General features: G+C 39.3%; 1 protein-coding gene across 2 annotated transcripts in view; it reads left to right on the top strand.

Moving 5' to 3' along the window:
* The window catches only part of piezo2b (piezo-type mechanosensitive ion channel component 2b), an 85,185-nt gene that overhangs the window by 45,129 nt on the left and 20,463 nt on the right, over positions 1 to 19,593 (top strand). For both annotated transcript variants that reach the window (XM_078264367.1, XM_078264366.1), the window contains 17 exons: positions 1,285 to 1,553; positions 3,168 to 3,328; positions 4,566 to 4,742; positions 4,875 to 4,997; positions 7,438 to 7,638; positions 7,733 to 7,937; positions 8,341 to 8,442; positions 8,573 to 8,738; positions 12,463 to 12,706; positions 13,301 to 13,418; positions 13,834 to 13,981; positions 14,810 to 14,899; positions 15,582 to 15,706; positions 15,970 to 16,038; positions 17,268 to 17,371; positions 19,216 to 19,336; positions 19,442 to 19,519. In XM_078264367.1, coding sequence (XP_078120493.1) covers positions 1,285 to 1,553; positions 3,168 to 3,328; positions 4,566 to 4,742; positions 4,875 to 4,997; positions 7,438 to 7,638; positions 7,733 to 7,937; positions 8,341 to 8,442; positions 8,573 to 8,738; positions 12,463 to 12,706; positions 13,301 to 13,418; positions 13,834 to 13,981; positions 14,810 to 14,899; positions 15,582 to 15,706; positions 15,970 to 16,038; positions 17,268 to 17,371; positions 19,216 to 19,336; positions 19,442 to 19,519 — 2,501 coding nt within the window. The remainder of the gene's footprint in view (positions 1 to 1,284; positions 1,554 to 3,167; positions 3,329 to 4,565; positions 4,743 to 4,874; positions 4,998 to 7,437; positions 7,639 to 7,732; positions 7,938 to 8,340; positions 8,443 to 8,572; positions 8,739 to 12,462; positions 12,707 to 13,300; positions 13,419 to 13,833; positions 13,982 to 14,809; positions 14,900 to 15,581; positions 15,707 to 15,969; positions 16,039 to 17,267; positions 17,372 to 19,215; positions 19,337 to 19,441; positions 19,520 to 19,593) is intronic.

The following is a 19,593-nucleotide window of genomic DNA, read 5'->3' as shown; positions in this document are numbered from 1 at the left end:
CCTGAAAAAACTCGCCTACCCCAAACCACAGGAGCCTTTTGGCCAGTTTTCATGCATTTTAATAAAACTACATGCATATGGTGATTTTAAGTGTCAGTTTCAGCCTGCCTTTGTCGGTTTCTCTCCTCAATGTTCATCTTGACTTTTGTGTAACTTTATTATTCTGAGCAGCATCAAGCAAAACATTACCACTCAGCAGAGCAAGTAAGTATGACCACTAGATAACAAAATGCTTGCCTTGGTATGCGGCCGGTTCATGCAAGCCAAACCCAACCTTTGACCTTGCTCCATTGCCTAGGAAGAGTTTAAAGGGTTAATGCCTCCCTTCAGATGCTACCATTATTCTGCTGCAAGAAGAAAAATCCCTCAAACACCAAAAGCAAACAACATTATTGTTTTTAAAGAATGCAGAAGGAATGTGCAATGCTTATTGATTACAATGCCTGAGAAAACGCTGGTCTGCTGTTCAGTTAGCGGACACAGAGCTGATGATTCCCATTCAAACAGTTGCATCGGTGCCTTTTGACAATCACCTGGACCATATGTATGAGTGTGTGTTGTATTTATATACTTATGAGGACAGAATGCCTTCAAAAATATAGGAATGTGAGAAAATCAGATATGATAAATTATATCTATATAATTTATATTATATATGTGGAATTTTTTCTTGTCATGATATCATGAAATTGCTGTTCAGCCTTAAGATAAGATTCAAATTGCTTTCTAGAAAAGGTTAAAGTTAGGGTTACTTTAGTGGAAAGACATGTATTTTAAGTCTGAATGATAAAGGAGTAGGACACATTTTCACATGGTGACGACTATGAACCGCAGCAATCTGGGGATCTTTGTTGCATATGTTCTTCCCACTGTCTATAAAAAAAGGCTTACAAAGCTCATCTTAACTTATATACTTAAAAAAAAATGTTGGAAGGGTCAGACGTTCATAGACACTTAAAGCCATAAAGCCCTTTAAAATTTTAGGTAGTCCTGAAGTTAGAAATTAGAGGCCCATCCCCAACACCAATCATTTTAACCGTTCAGGTCCTTAGATTGTGTCTGATATGATCGAAGGCTCCAGAATAGCTACTTAATGGACCTATGGGGTGATATTGTTGTCAACTGTTACTTAGTAGTTCCAAAAATGCTCCTAAAAATAACATCTAGCTGGTAAAAAAAATTCCAAAAGTATTTCAAGGTCCTCGTAAGCATAGATATGCAGATGTGTGTGTGTGAGTCTGCATGCATGTGTCTGTTTGTAATAACTTCTTCACATGTCTTCAGACTGGTGCACCAAGATGGCAGCCTGGCAGACCTCACCATACTCAGTGCCAGCTCGGTAGAGGCAACGCTATCCAGAGAGGAACAGGAGCCACAGGGGGAGTGGGGGACAGAGAAGGAGAAGGAGCAGGCCCTGGTGGTGGTGATGTATGACACTGACATGACTGGTGAGAAGCCCAGGAGCTTTTCCGACACGCGGCAGTCCAGCACAGATGAGAGCCACCACTGCAGTGCGAAGACAGAGCCAGAGCCGAGCACAGAGCAGAGCTCAGGTACTGAGCAACTGCAACACAGCAGGTCTACAAACTTCAACGAGACACTCAATCATGTTTGGGCTGCAACTAACTATTATTTTCATTATCAGTTAATGTGGTCAGAATTTTCTTGATTAATCAATTGACCATCTATTAAAATCTGCTTCCAAGGTACCGATCTCTAATTCTGAGTAGACAACTTGTAGACACATCAGTTTGATACTAACTGTAATGTAAACTCTTATTTACCGCAAAGAGTGGTATTTAAATCTACAGTATTCAACTATATTAGAAACTCAACTTGCTATTCTTACCTTCCTCCACTTCAGCTGATCTGGAGGCTGTGTGGCTGATCATGTTGCAGACTTGTACTTCAGCATTTCATGTGTTTTCTTCCAATGTTTATTAAAGCTTACCACACTGCCAGCCATGTTTAATCCTCTCACTGTGTTTACAACTGAGGTGCACATGAGCTGTCATGTGGTGGCTACAGTTATAAGTGTAGAGACCCTTTCTCTCAGATCTCTCTGCTCAGAAGACAATTGCTGGTTACAGTCTTTAAAGACCAAAGCTCTCTTAGAGAAGCTTAGTCTGCTGTCCAAGAAGTATCTGCTGCACTACACTCAGGCAGCCATTACTCATCCCCAGTAAAACTGTAAAAAATGTGTTGTATTGCTTTTGGGTTCAGTAAGATTTACCTCCAGTTTTCTGTTCTGACACAGAACATAGCTCAAGTGCTCACTTTCACCCATTACATCATCCTGCTAAAGCCTACTAACGCTGCACCATTAGCATATTTACGCAGACGGTCACCCTGGTCTTAAATTAAAATGTTGTTTATATCCACAGAAAATAAAATGGGTAATAAAACACAAACCTGCATGGCCTCTCAGTTTATAATGAGCTGCAAGCTAGGAAAGCTATATGCCCTCAGAGTTTTCTAATCCAAACAATGAGGCCTCTATTAGAACCTGAGATAATATAGCTTTTGTGAAAACATTAACCCACCATCAAACTGTGGCTGGAGGTTTTATATCCTTTGTGAGAATATAAAACTAAATATTAAGTCTTCATTCTCAGGTAATTAAATCAACAGTTTGGAATTTGCTTGTTAATACAGATTTTAGGCGTGTTTCCATACATCTTTAGATGCTGCATATGGGAAAAAGATTACATTAACAAACATTTTACAGTTTCAGAATACGTGTAAAACACATGTTTAGCTGTTATGTTGACCACATAAAATGATAAACATATTGAAATTCCTCTTTCCTTCACTAAAATTCAGATTGTCACACAGATCACCTCATTTTAACCTTTTAACAAGGAGAATCATCTGCGTAATAGTTCAATAGAAGTGTATGACACAGATGATTTAGATATATCAGGCTTTGGCTACACAGACAATACTACTTAACTTACTTAAAGAGAGAATCATCAGTCTGCTCCAGTTTGAGTTGGTGTTTGAGAAGACACCTTATCAAAATGCCAGCAGAGGAATTATGGTGTTTAAACAGAGGACATACTGCTGTTTTTAAGAGATGAAACCTGGAAACTCTTTCTTTTTGCACCCCTTCAGTCTTGCTGTTTTTCTATTTAAATACTTCTGTTTTTTTATTTTCTCTTTTTCAGATCTGAAGAATAAATGGCACCTGGTGGTTGACCGTCTGACTGTGCTCTTCCTCAAGTTCCTGGAGTATTTTCACAAACTGCAGCTGTTCATCTGGTGGTTACTGGAGATCCACATCATCAAGATTGTGTCCTGCTACATTGTTATGGTCTCTGTCAAAGAGGTATGAATGCTTGAGATTCCACTGAAGAAAAAGAGAGAATAAGAAGAATATTTACATATTGTAACAATTGCTCCAGTCATTTCGATGACGCAAAAGTAGATAGATAAGAAAGGGGCACCAGAGGAAAGGAGGATTGGTTCAAGATAGGTTCACACAGATAAATCTTCAGGGAGGAAAACAGTGAAACAATTCATGATACCGATGAAGTCCGATTAGAAAGGCTTGGTTCAGAGTTTTCACAAAATGGAATGTAACAGATTCACAACACACACACACACACACACTCACTTTCTCTCACTTACTTTTAAAAGACCCAGAAAGACTTGAGAGTGTAAGTTTACAGTTTTAACTACTGTGTTTCCCTTGTGCTACTCTTAAAAAAAAATCTTTACGTGTATTATTTGTACGTAGAAGTCTTATATTAGTAGTTGCTTATTTCGTTTTTTTTGGTACATGCTAGATGTAGTTACCACGTTTAAACAGTAGATTAAGGTTTTTTTTTATGATTCGCAGATGTTTAAAGTGGATTTCTTGAGTGTTTTCACATCACCTGGTTAACATGGTCTTAAATGCTAAACTGCCAAGATTCTTTCAGTTTTTTTGTAGCATGTAAAATGAATGAGGTCATACATAAATGACTATCATGTCACAATCTTCTATAACTAAGTACATTTAATACAATTGTGAGGTGAAGAGCCATTATATTAATAATCACAATTACCTACAGTTTTCTTGGTTGATTTTATTGCTCAGATACTGTATGAAATATGTTGATCTCTTGCAACACTGAGCCAACTTAGACCATCTTGAAATAAACTAGGATTGTGTATTTACACTGCAGACTAGCCAGATAGTAGTCTGGGGTATTTAGATGAACTTGTAATAGCTGGTAGAATTTCTCAATGGAAACCAAAGTCTTGATCTGTGTTTTCTTGCTCCCCCTCTGAGGGGTTTCGCCTGGATAAGCTGCTCAGGCTTTTAGATTCTTATTAAAACTCACTTTGATAGACATAGATTTATGTAATGTAATAATCTTTTCTTTATGGTTCTTAACCTCAAGCTTTTACGTTTTTGATTTGCCTCACATTATTCCTTACTTTTTTTTGTTTTACCTGTAACCTTTAACCGTTGTTGTACTGTTGTAGGAAGATAATAAAGAAAAAGAGAATGTCATTGGAAAAAGGATTTATTTGAGCGTTTTTTTCTGTCATCATCACCTGTATTGTCTCCTGTGCAGGTGTCTTTGTTCAACTATGTGTTCCTGGCATCCTGGGCCTTTGCACTGCCCTACAGCCAGTATCGGCCCCTTGCTTCCAGTGTTTGTGCTGTCTGGACGTGTGTCGTCATCGTATGCAAAATGTTGTACCAGCTGAAGTCTATAGACCCCACTACCTACTCCAAGAAGTGCAATATGGTGAATATAATACATGCTTTGTTACCCTTGTTGTATACAAATACATACTGCTTAACATTATCATTACTATTCTTGATTGTGCTAAGAATCCATTTTTTACTACATTTATACAATTATATTTTCTGTCCACAGACTGGAAACTACTCAGATTGGCAGAGGACTGAGTTGGGCAAGTCTCTGCTGTATAATGATTCAGTGGATCCAGCCATTTGGGTCGGCCTGAACAAGTCTCCTGACCTGCTGGGCTACCTCAGGGTGAGGAGTGGAAACATTTAGTTAGTTAGTTAGCTGAAAGTTTGCAGCACACAGGATCTCAACACAGTAATGAAAGAACAATTTATGACATTGTGATCATGTAAAGGACTTAGTTAAAGGAACATTTTGAAATTTATGGAAATACACCTATTTGTTTTTTGTTGTTGCTATGAGTTAAAAGAAGAGGTTGATACCGCTCTCATATCTGTTCTTTAAATATGAAGCTGGAGCCAGCAGCTGATTAGCTTAATTTAGCACAAATACTGGAAAGAGGGGGAAACCGCAAGCCTGGCTCTGTCCCAAGGTAACAAAATCTGCCTATCAGCATCTCCAAAGCTCACTAATGTTATATCTCGTTTGTTTAATGTGTACAAAAACTGAAGCTTAAAAACGACAATTTGTTGTTTTACAGGGCGGTTATGACTCCAGGAAGTCACTGCTCATTTAACCGAAGCTAAAAGAGTATTTTCTTCATCAGAAGGGCCCAAATATTATGTTAATAAAGTGACAATGTGTTAAAACAAAGAAGCCCATCAGATACACTTTGGTTAGAATAGATTATAATTGAGCTTTTGGGTATAAAGTGTCAGAAAATATGACAAATGTCCATCACAAGTTGCCAGAAATTAAAGTAATAGGTTATAAACGGTCCCTAGGGTAGGTCACTTGACCCGGATCGAGATGCCGCTTGAGATTTCTCTCCGGCTCCAGGTTAAAACAAAGTAGTAACTTTCTCCAAGCAAACTTGAAAATACCAGTCAGGAATCTATTGTAGAGATGCCTAACAAGCAGAACAAAGACTTTTCTATTTTTTTATTGCCTGGCCCTCACACTGGTAGGAGGAAAGGGAATGAACAGACAGCCACACGTGTTGCTAGTGTTAACGAGGACCACCGTGATGAAGCTGGGGCCTCAGTGCTGACTGCCTTGACAACTATGGAGCAGATTTTAGCTGAAATAAAGTCTGTGGCCTCCCATATGAACGACATGAATGAATCAGTCGGTGCTCGCCTTGATGTTATTGATGGAGCCCTGAGTGAAATTAAAAACTTAGAAAAACGTATGCAGGAGGCTGAAGGTAGGGTCTCTGCTACAGAAGATGACTGCGGCAACTGCAGCAGCCACTTAGGCACCATAGAGAAGACAGTGGAGCTGCTACGGCCTAAATTGACAATTTGGAAAATCGTAGCCGCCTCGAGAATTTGAAGATTGTTAACCTCCCAGAGAAAGCCAAAGGCAGTACTCCTCTCATGGACTTTCTCCACTCTACCGACCTTAGTCGGCTGACCACCCTCTGCTGGAGATTGAACGTGCCCACGGAGCCCTGGCTTCAGTCCCGGCCCCAAACAAGCCCCCGAGAAGCGTCTTGGTGCGTTTTCTACGATTCTCCCAAAGAGAGGCTGTACTCAGGGCTGCCTTAAAGAAGCGTGATATTTTCCATGATGGTTCTCGGCTACGCTTTTACCCTGATTTATCTGCGGAGGTTCTTGCGGCGAGAGTTGGAACCCATGGGGAAAGCGTTGGCCTGCCACAATATGTACCATGTGTTCGCTTATCCAGCCCATCTCCGGTGACTCCAAGAAGGTCGGATCCGCTTTTTTTGACAAATCTGAGTCTGCTGCTGCATTTTTCGACACTCTTAAATAATGTAACTTTTGTTCTCCACCAGTACTGTCGGAGTAAGATGGAAATAACTCCCACCAAGCACCCATCATACATTATTGCTGCTGTTTGGTTGTTATAGACACTGTTGACAGACTGATTAAGCAGTGGAGCTGAATCTACATGCAACTTTTCACCTTGGTAACAGGGTATTTTTAGTTGCTTTGACTGCTTGCTTTATTTTGCTTATTGTAGTGTAGAAAAAATTGATATACTTTAGTTTCAAATGAGTTTTACACTTCATTAAATGCCTTTTAGATAAGCTTCTGTTATGACTACAGCACTTTGAATTTAATTTCAACGACTTCTTTTTATATTACCCTAGTATTTCATATTTAAGAAGTGACTAGCATAAAGCCCATGTTCGGGTTCACGTACAACTCAGTAATTTTCATTTTGGGGTAGCTCATAGTGGTGTCATTTATTTAGTCTCAAGCGCCTGAGCTGTTACTGTGGTCTATCTGTTAAATTAGGAAATGTTTAAGCTTAGTGTGCTTGGTGACTTAATTTTCCTGCTGTGCCATCCGACTGAAGCTCTAGGTTCCTTTGCTGTACTGTAGTCAGCTTCTCTTCATTCAGCTTGTATTACCTATTTACTTTCCAACTTAACAATTCCTATGTCTTTAAAATCAAATATCAGAAAAGGTTAGGTGTTTTTATTTTATAATTGACAAAAATTGTTTCAAAGTACAGTTAATAACCAATCAGTTATTTAAAAGCAAATATTTTCAACAAAATGAATACATATTTAAAGAAATTCTCTCTGTCATCTGTGCAGAACAACCTCTTGATGCTGGCTCTGTTAGCATTCGAGGTGACCATCTACCGCCATCAGGAATACTTTAGACTGAGGAACAAACAGTCGCCTCCTGCTGCCAGGATTATCTTCCATGATATCACACGGCAGCATCTGGACATTGGCATCATCAGCTTCATCAAATACTTCATCAACTACTTCTTTTACAAGTTTGGACTTGAGGTACATGTAGAGACAAGTGAAAAGAGCTAAAATATACGTTTTATCTGAAAAACTCCATCACTTCATGTTTATAGTCCTTGTGTGCTTCCCTCAGACGTGCCTGCTGTTGGTGGTCAACGTTATCGGGCAGCGTATGGACTTCTACGCCATGCTTCACGCCTTTGCCTTAATTGCAGTCATGTATAGACGCAGGAGGAAAGCCATCGCTGAGATCTGGCCCAAGTACTGCTTCTTCCTGGCCTGCATGCTGACTTTCCAGTACTTGGTCTGCATCGGGATCCCACCAGCAGCCTGTAAAGGTTTGTGTTAGCGACTTGGCCAGATTGTACTTACTGCTGATGATTTCTAGAATTTATTTTTACAGTCAATTGAGTAATCATTTAATGTATAAAATGTCAAAGAATAGTGACAAATGCCCTTTACAAGTTCCCAAAGACATCTTCGAATTTCTTGTATTCTTCGCCCAATAGTCCCAAACACACAGTATTGAATTTATAATGATATAAATAACAGAAAAACAGCTAATCTTTACATTTGAGAAACTGACAATAACAAATGTTTGATATTTAATAGATTATCCAAAGTGTTGTCAGTTAATTTTATGTCTGTTAACTATTGTCAGTCCCGTCCTTTTTAAAGTGTAATTTTAATGTTTTTATATACATATATATCTGATGATAATGGTGCGTGTTTTCATTTCAGACTATCCCTGGAGGTCTCCCACCTCTACTACAGACTCCAATGTGATCAAGTGGCTCTATATTCCAGATTTCCTGACCCAACCCAACTCATTGTTCCTCATTTGTATGTTTTCTAATTTGTAGATATGTAGTAGTTAGGATGCTGATGAGTGTCATTATAGTTTCTGGTATTAGTATTAGCAAGCATTTTGTTCAGCATAAGTTAGATTTATACTCTCCTCTCTTCTTTCCAGATGACTTCATGTTGCTGCTTTGTGCCTCTCTCCAGAGGCAGGTCTTTGATGATGAGAACAAGGCAGCAGTCCGCCTCATGGCTGGTGACAACGTGGAGATCTGCAGAGACCTTGACGCAGCCTCTTTCAGTGTCCACAACCCCGTCCCTGACTTTATCCACTGCAGGTACAGCTGTTCATACTAATTTTATAAAACATTTTTCACAGTAGCAGAAATTGGCCCAAGTGTGAATTATTTTTTTTTTTTAATGCCTATAAGGACACATGGATACAGTATATGACACTGGATCCCAGACTTGTATTTCAACACTTAAATTAGCTTTTACAGTAGATTCACTTGAAACAGATTTTATAATTTAGGTGCCATTGGAGCTTGACAGAACCGATATTAACATGGCGAACAACAAGACAGAAATGGAAAGGAAGTGAAGTAGCTGTCTTAAAGGAGAATTCCGGCCAATTTTTACGTTAATCTTGATCGCTATAGCTACGTGAGTACTTTCGATAGAAAAAACCCCTACCCGAAGCAGTGCAGGTAACACGGAGAAGCTGCAGCTACGTACTACAAGCGTCCCCTGAGCTAAAACGGCAGTGGTCGGGGCAAGTTTTAGAGTGCCTTTGTGCCTCTTAACAGACACAAAATGCAATTAATATGTCTGTGCCACATGAACAGGGCCCTTACGTGTCAACAAGATGCGTTTTCAACTCAGACATTGTTTAAATTCACTTACCCTGGTCCCTGTCTCGATCCTGCCGGTAGCTAGCTTGCCCTGCTAGCTGATAGCCGTTAGCTGCTAGCTGCCGTCCGGTGAGTGTATTCAGACAGGCTTCTGTTATAATTATCCCAATAACAATCCACGGAGCGGTGGTGGTGTGGATATGTCCTCCAGAGGACAGGTCATGTCACGTCTTGAACTGTATTCCCCCCTAAAAAAAACAGTAGTGCGGTAGTAGCTGTTAGCTGCTAGCTGCCCTCCGGTGAGTGTGTCCAGGGGACAGGGACCAGGGTAGGTGAATTTAAACAATGTCTGAGTTGAAAATGCATCTTGTTGACACGTAAGGGCCCTGTTCATGTGGCACAGACATATTAATTGCATTTTGTGTATGTTAAGAGGCACAAAGGCACTCTAAAACTTGCCCCGACCACTGCCGTTTTAGCTCAGGGGACGCTTGTAGTACGTAGCTGCAGCTTCTCCGTGTTACCTGCACTGATTCGGGTCGGGGTTTTTTCTATCGAAAGTACTCACGTAGCTATAGCGATCAAGATTAACGTAAAAATGAAATTGGTGCCTTCAAGGCTGAGATAAGCCAGAAAATGTGTTTTTGGCTCATATGGATGAAAGACACCAAATCCCAGAATCCACTTGCTTCGCTGCTTTAGACTCCACTCCCAAGCCACGACTGGTGTTTGCCAGGTGGCCAGAAACAGACCCGAAATAAATGATAATGTTGCTCTATAACTGCTGGATGTTTAAGTAAACTGCTTAAAAGATAATATGTCAGTGTTGTGTTCACAACTTGTATCTGCCGACCCCAAGTGGCCATAAATCAGTCAACTCGTTTTTAGATCAAAAAGTGCGACAGGAGTCACAGACTCCAATTGTGAACCAGGGTGCCGCTATTGTGTAAGTAACCAAGTAGAGCTTTAAACTCACTGATGTGCTAAAAGGCAGTAGAGCAGGCTGGTAACAGATGGTTGCAGATTTCTGACTGGTAGAAAAGGCATCATTCTCTCCAACCACTAAGGTACAGTTGAGTAAGATGCTTGCTGTATACTTCAGCCTCTACAGTTGAGCTGCTCCAGCAACTCAGTAGAAAACTGTTGTTGTACTTGACTGCTAACTGTGTTACTGTAAGAATCTTAAGTGGTGTGGTGCTGAATAAGAACATTCTGGCTCCGCAAATCCCTTATCCTAGATAAATAAAGGTAAGACAAATGACAGTAGCTTAGTGAGAGATGTAATTGAATACCCACTAATCAGAATTCTGGCTGTCATCCAATATTTGAATCTAGATACTGACTTTGCGCATAAAAAAGAGTAAAGAGATGGTTTTGAGAGGCAGGGTAATAGAGAGCGAGTCAGAAAGACAGCGAGAGCATCCTGACCTGTCCACAGTCATTGATTATGTGCTCTTCACATTCCACTGTTTTGATGCCCAAAGTGGACAAGTCTTTTATTAACGCACTCTGTGTCCATCAACAAGCCCTAGTAGAGAGAAAGAGAGCTGTACAGCCCGTCTGTCCACGCCACAGCAGCTCTGCACTTATTCTATTGTTTCCCTCCAGGATCAAATTACGGATACGGGGTGGGGGAGAAATCCATAATCCACAAAAACACTCTGTCCGTCACTCCGCTACTCAGACGCTTTTGCCCTGTACTCTAACTCAATAAATAGCTTTTAAGTATGGAAAAGGTATTTTCTCCCCCTGATGAAGAAGGACACTCACTCAGCTATTCCGGCCCATCAATGCATTGTCCGATCCAAACCCACTTCATCAGAGCTGCTTCCTAAACAGTGCAGTTGTTGTTGTGGTCCTATGTTTTCCCCAGGTCCATCAAATGAATGCACGTTGCTTCCTATGTTTTCACTCCACACATCATATTAATGGTCTCTCACATGATAACACAGGATCCACACGCATGCTTTTAGCATGTTAGACACATTCAGGTCATGCAGAAGTGTACATTTACCTGTGCTGAGTGACAGGAGTCCGGTTTCAGCTCTGGTTCACATTCATTGATCAGACGCTTACTGGTGTTCTGACACTAAGTGATACAAAATGTACTACATAAGTGTGATTGATGGGCGGAATATACACACAGCAACAGAATGAACTGCAATGTTGTTTTGACTTTTATTATGTGCTAAGCACGCATCCTTATTAGCAAGTTAGCTTAGCTGGCCAAGTCCATGCCATAGACTGTAAAAATAATGGACAAAGCTTCCGGGTCTGAAAAGTGAAGCCAATGCGAAAGTGACTTAAACCTGCATTCTATCCCATTTTCAGCAGGGGGCGACTCCACTGATTGCAAAAAGAAGTCCAAAATGTATTCTGCTTATCACTTGATTAATTACCTCAATAAACATTTTCATAATGAATTTATGTCTTAAATCGCTACTTCTTCTGTAATATATCATGATGTTCATTTTGTAAGTTATGGTCCCATTTATTTTAAAATTGACGATAAAGCAGGGGATGCTTTGGTAGTAGTAAAAGTAAAGTACAAGTACCTCAAAAACATACTTAAGTTGAGTAAATGTTCTCAGTTACATTAAATGCTGGTACAAGTAAGTAAGCAAGTAACCATGAAAAAAAAAAACTAGTGAGTGAGCGTTTGATTTTTACTTTATGTTACTTCACAGACCAGCGGGGTTTGTACTGTGAACTTGATGCTGGGTTCACGTTATGTTCTGCATACCGTGGATACGTCAGCTGTATGGGAAAAGGGTTCAAGTCAGCCAGGAAATCAGGGAATTTCTGAATTCTTTAGGGAAGAGGAAACACAGATGTGTTAACAGCACCATCGCTGGTAGTTCAATGTAAATAGAATCCAACACAGTAAGTGTATACCTTGTTAACAGCTAAGTTAGTGTTTTGTTTCCATGTACTGTATCAGTTGTGACTACAATGCGAGCAGTTGGAGTAACTGTTTTGGAATAATATGTGAGCACTGCACATGAATGCAGCACGGGGATACTCTGTATGTTGTGTTTACTGATGTTTGATCACCTCTGGGTATTGAAGTAAAAAAAATTCCGACAGTAACCTTTCCCTGACATTTAGAGCAGCATACGAAAAAGATAATATTGAATATGAATATGAAATTGAATATGTAATCTTTTTGGAAAAATAGTGCTGACATGTTGGTTTCCCCACTGTCCTCTAGGTCCTACCTGGACATGCTGAAGGTCATCATGTTTAGCTATCTGTTCTGGTTTGTCCTCACCATCATCTTCATCACGGGGACCACACGCATCAGTGTCTTCTGTATGGGCTACCTGGTAGCCTGCTTCTACTTCCTGCTATTTGGTGGTGAGCTGTTGCTCAAACCAATCAAAAAAATCCTTCACTACTGGGACTTCCTGATCGCCTACAACATCTTTGTTATCACCATGAAGAACGTTTTGTCTGTGAGTAGTCTGAAATTGTAAATCAAGATCAGTTAATTACTGTTACTACATGATAGACAAAGCCTGACAAAGAATATTTAGATTTTAGTCAGAATCCGGTTTATTGCCAAGTAGGTTTTCACATGCAAAGCATTTGCTTTGGTGTATTGGAGCATTCAGTGTCAGTGGGGGTCCCGGGTCTTGTTAATAAGGCTTGCTGTGGGCGCCCGGATTGCTCAGTTGGTAGAGCGGGCGCCCATATATAGAGGCTTACTCCTTGACGCAGCGGCCTGGGGTCCGACTCCGACCCGCCGCCCTTTGCTGCATGTCATTCCCCCCTCTCTCCCCTTTCATGTCTTCAGCTGTCCTGTCAAATAATGGCCAAAAAAATAATCTTAAAAAAATAAGTTTTTCTGGCGTGAGGTTTTGGACCGCAGCTTTTCACAGCCCCCTGCCAGGGGTTGTTTGTGTGTATTTTAGGATACACAGTTCATAGTAACACTGTATGTGTGTTAAGTGCAATCAAAGATGTTTTCAAAGATACCTAAGAAAAAATAATTATGATGTATAAAATAAGTTATTGTATTTAAGTATATAAAGGATTCTTGTTTTTAGATCCTGGCTTGTGGCTACATTAACTCCCTGATTGAGAACCAATGCTGGTTGATCCAGTTGTTCAGTCTGGCCTGCACCATCAAAGAATACAACATCAACGTCAGCAAAGCAAACGCGAGTGAGTGAACTCAACATTTTACTTCTTTGTGCATTTTATGATTGACAATTCATTTCACAAGAAGGTGAGATATCCCCTTCAATATTTGTACGAACATAAATCCCCATTTTGGCTACAACTACTATACATACTGTACATAGCATTTCAGTGCAATTTGCTGTTTTAGATTGTGTTTTCTAAAAGTGTGTTTTCCCAAAAAGCTGAAATTAAACCTACAGTTTTGTTTATTGTTTAGGCCGATCTTTCAGGGCTAATTTAGTTCAGTGCAGTCTTTGTGTTAATCTTACTGGAATTGCAGTGGATACAAAACACTGCCCCAATACTCAGTGAAACAGTAAGATTTATGCAGAAAATACTGATAACAGTCTACTTTAATATCCTTGAGATAAATGTCCTCACTTTCACCTGTCGTTAGAGCTGTGTGACATGCCCAGCAACGAGGCCGGGATTATCTGGGACAGTATCTGCTTTGCCTTCCTGTTGCTGCAGAGACGAGTCTTCATGAGCTACTACTTCCTCCATGTGGTGGCTGATATCAGAGCATCGCAGATCCTCGCGTGCAGGTACACAGATTAGGATAAGCTGGCCTGCTGCATAGGGATGCTGTTACTTTTCCTTCCATTACATGTGAAAAAGTCTGCTGTGAAAAAGGTCTATGAATCGGATTTATTTGAGAATGCTAAAGACATGCGCTCCTCGATGCTATAAGGCCTAAGGTTTGTCAGATTTATTCATTAAGGAAATAATTGGCTGAATTCCAAATCGCTAACTTTTTCATTTTACTTTTAGTATGTACTTCCGCTGCCCTTACAAAGTACATAATGTTGCCTGCAGTATGCATACAATTGGGACATACTACTTCTTCATAACATTCCGCCTTGAACTTTGACCCTCTTGCACATATATGCTGCGCAAAGGATTGTGAGTCAGAATAGCCAGAAAAGCATGCTGGCTTGCATGCCGGATGCAGGATGACATTCTTCCTATCCACAATTGTCATTGCAGATAATCACATAATTCTTCCAAGGAAAAATGACATCACTTTTGCTATTCATGTGTATTGACCTTTCAATTTCAGATATGCACGTCATTCTTCCTATCTAGAATGAACATTCCAGATATCTACTAGAATGAACAGATATCTACAATCCAATTGTAACCAGTTGTTATTTTAATTTTAGAAGAAGAAGAAATACTTTTGAATTTGTGAATATCTGCAATTGCATTGTTTCTAGTCATATTTCTAATTGTAGATATCTAAAATTGCATTTGTACTAGTTAATGCCAATTTGTACTAATTTGTACTAATTCAAAATTACATTAAATAGTAAAATAGGATCAAACCTTCACACTCTGACACTGGATGTTTTGAATATTTGATTGTGTTTCAGAGGGGCGGAGCTTTTCCAGGCCACAATAGTGAAGGCGGTGAGAGCCAGACTGGAGGAGGAGCGCAAATCTGTGGAGCAGCTGAAGAGACAGTGAGACTCTAAGCATTTGACTTCATGTGATATAATGTTGTGTTTTGTGTGTACAATATGCAATACTAGGGGAAGCTTTGACTGTTAAATGTAGGTATTGCCCAAGACTTAGAATTACCTTTTAACATTTAAACATTTACATACACATAGTTGTCTTCCTCTGGATTAGATTGGACGTTTATTTAGAAGTACTCCAGGACCAATTCAGATACAAGTTATGTCTGAAAGAGGCCACATTTGTTGTAAATAGGGCATTTATTCAGGACTACTTTCAGATTGATTATTGCACACTTGGTTTTGGTCTTTTCATGGGATTTTTTTTACTATAGGAAAAATTTAGTTACACTAAAACATAAGTAAGTATACATGATTGAAAAAGCCATTTAAAATCTGTTCTGTATTAAAAGGAACTACTAGCTCAGTCTTTACTGTTTCCAGGAAGCCATCGCTCAGTATATCATAAGGTCAATGTATTTCCACCACTTACAGCTACCTAAGGAGATACTCATTAGCTCTGATAATATCCACTCACCCGCTCTAATGAGCACTCCACTGTTTCACAACGTACACAGTGATTTCCATATGAAGCTTGGAGATATTTATGGTCAGTCTGGTATGCCGTCAGTGATGTTCTTCTGTGTCGATACCTTGTGTCTCTTCACTGCCTCTCTGATCTAATCAGGATGGAGCGCATTAAGGTGAGGCAGCAAAAGTTTAAGAGGGGCAAGGAGAAGATGCTAAGCATGGCACAGGAGTCTGGAGACGGACAGACCCTCGTCCAGCCCGAGGAGGATGATGATGATGATGGTATGACGAAGGCTGCCGGGGCCTCTCCTGGTTCAGTCAGTGTTAGAAAAGTTGGTGTTGTTGTTATATGTTTGCCAGTAGTGCTCAAAGAAGATAGGTGATAGTGAATAATGACTGAGTTAATTAACATATGTTGTGTAATCATGTATTTGCATTAGTATTTGTTCTAAAAGAAAAGCTTAATAGAGTAAAATATGCCTTGAGTTTGCAGAATAATTAATTTTCTTATGAAATGTTGCATTGATGTATTTGTGAAATTTTAGGAGCACAGGGAACGAAAGCCAAGACCAAAAAAAAGCAGTGGTGGAGGCCGTGGGTTGACCATGCTTCCAGTAGGTTGATCCCCCAACCCTCTTTTTTCTCTTCCTCCACTCTGATTGGCCCTTGTGTCCTTGACCAGAACGCTGACGATTCCCATACTGCCCCTGGGCTCTGAAGGCACTAACACACATTAGACTTGCTCCATCCAGACTTTAGTCGTTTTCTGTCTCTATTTAAGGGCTCTTGTTACTGCCTGTAGCTCTCCTGTACCCTATGTGTGGAGAGGCACTTCTGTTTCAAGATGATCTATAAAACCGTGTCAGTATCGGTGCAGAGCAGGGTTGCCTTAAATAGACATGATGAGACGTTAAGGCAAGAGAAAATGTCTAAGTGTCTGGAGGTTTGTACTTGACATTGTTTAAAACGTAATCATCAGTCTCCCCTAAAGAGCCCACAGTAGAGAATCACTCTGTTGTAAAACATTTTCATGCAAAGACATGAAGTTGACTTGCCTTTATTCTCAGTACTGGAATAAAGGATGAAGGGTTTGTTCATTCTTTGCCTGTAGACATGATCACCAAACAGGCGAAAATAAAACGGCAAGAACGATTGGACCAGTGATCGAACATATACAATGACAACCTTTAAAGTCTCTTTGTGGAATAAAAAAAAATACTAGCACTTTCTGAGTTAATACAGTGGTCGCCTGTTTGGTTTGAACTCATGTCTCATGTTGTACTCCACCCCCACATGACATTTTCAAATTATTTCTCCATTTTATCTCTTTGTCATTTAATGTTTCATCTCCATATCCCAGCATCCTCCCTCACTTCCCACCCACTGCGGTTCTGTTCAAGGACATAAGTCAGCCTTGTCTATCCCATTGCTTCTAACACTTAATTACTGTAGACAGGAGTCACTTGCTCTGTCGAATAGCTTAAACTAAAGACTGTGCTTACTGGAATAAGCGTCTTTAATAGACAATATTCACTGTGCTTTGTGCTCAGAGTTATATCAGCCATATTTACATTTGTATGTGTTTTCTGCATTTTCTGTTTCATCTTGTCATGTATCTGATGCTTTTAAATGTGTGTCTATTTATTCACTTACTGTAGACTCAGTTAAATGTTTAATATGTAGCGAATTACATATGATTTGACGGTAAGTGGTTCGATTTTCCTGCCTCTTCCTTTCAGCAAGGGAACCTTCTAACCTCATTTTAATGTTGATGAAAAAGTGATGTATGACTTCGGCCTCTGTTTGACTGAATGTAACTAAACTTTACCATCTGCCCCTTCAGTGGTTAGAAGTGGAGACTATTACTTGTTTGAAACTGACAGTGAGGAGGAAGAGGAGGAGGAGGAGAAAAAAGATGAGGAACAGCCAAAGAATTCGGCTTTTCAGGTGACTTCCACTATTGGTTAATTTTTCCATCTCTTTCAGCGTGAAACAAGATTATTATTATTATTATTATTATTATTATTTAATCAATTGATTACATGTTTTTATTATTGATGTCAAGTTTTACTCAAGTAATGTACAGTTTTGATGTATGGAAATATTGGAATTTTTTACTCCAAGTAAAAGTGCTTATTCTGCAGTTATTGTTATATTAACATGTAAACGTGTCAGCAGAAATGTACTGTATAGCTGGTCGAGGTGGAGCTACTTTTTTATTTTTTGTCAACTTTTTTTATTTGAATTTTAAATTTTAGTGAGCACAGTGAACAAAGTGAACACAGCATAGTTGAACTGATATGTCACTTCCCCTCAAGTCCCCTACCCACCCGCAAATCAACCCAGTACACGTCCAAAACGTGGACAAACACACAGACCCATGAACACTGACAGACACACACTGGTAAGGACACACAACATCCAAAAGATAAAAGTAAAAAAGATAAACAAATTAAAAGAAAAAGTTACTTTTAACTGCTTTATATACAGTTGGGTAGTCCAGTGGTTCCAAAACTAGGGGTCGGGCCCCTTCAAAGGATCACAAGATAAATCTGAGGGATCGTGAGTTAATAATGGGAGAGGAAAGAAGAAAAAAGGTCTGATACACAATTTTGTATTAATTTTTTTTTTTACTTTTCTCTAATCTTTGCTTTTTTGTTTACCTCTTTTGGCCTCAAACTGATATTTAAATTAAACCATGTGAGAAGTTTAGAAGTGAAGTGAAGAAGAGAAGTTTTGTCTCTTTGGTGAAACAGCTAACAACTTTTTCTATTTTATAAGCTTATCATGTTTTTTTTAATGAAAAATATTAATCTAAAAAGCAACTCTTAACTGCAGATAAATGTAGTGGAGTAAAAGATACAATATTTCCTTCTGAAATGTAGTGAAGTTTCAAGTGAGAGTAAATGTACAAAGTTACTTTCCACCAAAGACTGTTTCTGATGGTTATAGTTACAGTACTATCATGCCGATTGGAATTTTATATGATAAACATTCAATAAACTAATAGAATAGGATGCATTGCTTGCACAAAATATCGCTAAGACAAACATTTCTTGTTTGAACCTTACATACTAATGTAAATGTTTTATCTATTATAAAAAAAATTTAACAGACTTTAACTTTTTACTTTGTGATATTGCTATTTTTACGAAGGATTGAACGTTTTGAATACTAACATTCAGGAGAATGTGATAACAAATCCCTTGATCCTCATCTGCACCTGGACTACATAATCCTCTCTTGTCTCCTAACACATTTAATCTCTGTTGTTTTTAATAATATGAAATTATTTTCTACTAACCCTCTCTCACTCTGTTGTCTCTCTGTAGCGAGCTATTGGGAAGTTTCTCTCTGCTCTTCTGGCTTTGCCCAAGTCTATCATTAAGCTGCCTAAAACTATACTGCAGTGTGTAGTCAAGGCAGGCAAGGTACTCACCACCAGAACTAATTAACACAGCTTGCTTTCTATAAACATCTGCCACTTTAGGTAACAACTAACGGCACAGCAAACTGCCTTTCCATCTTTGGTGTTCTGCTTCAACAGAATATTGAACATATTCACACACCACAGTGATAGATGAGTTCATTCATATCACAAACGAGGCTTATTTGGCATAAATTATCAAACATAAACTGGAATGGAAATGTTTTTACCTTTACTGTGCAAAACCACCTTAAATTGGTGTTTAATTTATCCTTTTGTTTGTTGTTGCTCTTGCATAACTGGCCTCAGTCACTCTTCTTCACATCCTTTCATCAAAACTAAACTCCTTCTCTCTGCTCTCCAGTTTCTTTATCACGCCTGGATCACAGACCCCAAAGCTGCCCTGAGGGCAAGAGGCAAAGAGAAACGCAAATTTTGGAAAAAATACACCAAAGGAGTTAGACACAGAAAAAGCAAGAAAGATGGTAAGCAAGTTCTAGAGACAAAAAACTCACATGAAACAAACTTTAATGGGAATGAATTTCACGTTCTTTCGACCATAATGAGGTGTCTTTACTGCACTTCAACAGGTCATTTGACCATAGAGGTTGGTGAGCTCTCAGATGGGCAAGAAAAAGGAGAGGAGGGCGAGAAGTCTGGTGGTCCAGGTTGGTTTCTCCTCAAGAAAATAGTTTTATAAAATATTTGAAAGAAATGATTGATTTGATTTGAATGATGTTAA

Source organism: Sander vitreus, chromosome 12, assembly GCF_031162955.1.
Source record: "Sander vitreus isolate 19-12246 chromosome 12, sanVit1, whole genome shotgun sequence".
NCBI classification, from domain to species: Eukaryota; Metazoa; Chordata; class Actinopteri; order Perciformes; family Percidae; genus Sander; species Sander vitreus.
Note: the sequence above shows the minus strand (reverse complement) of the source record. Positions and strands in the feature narration are given on the sequence as shown.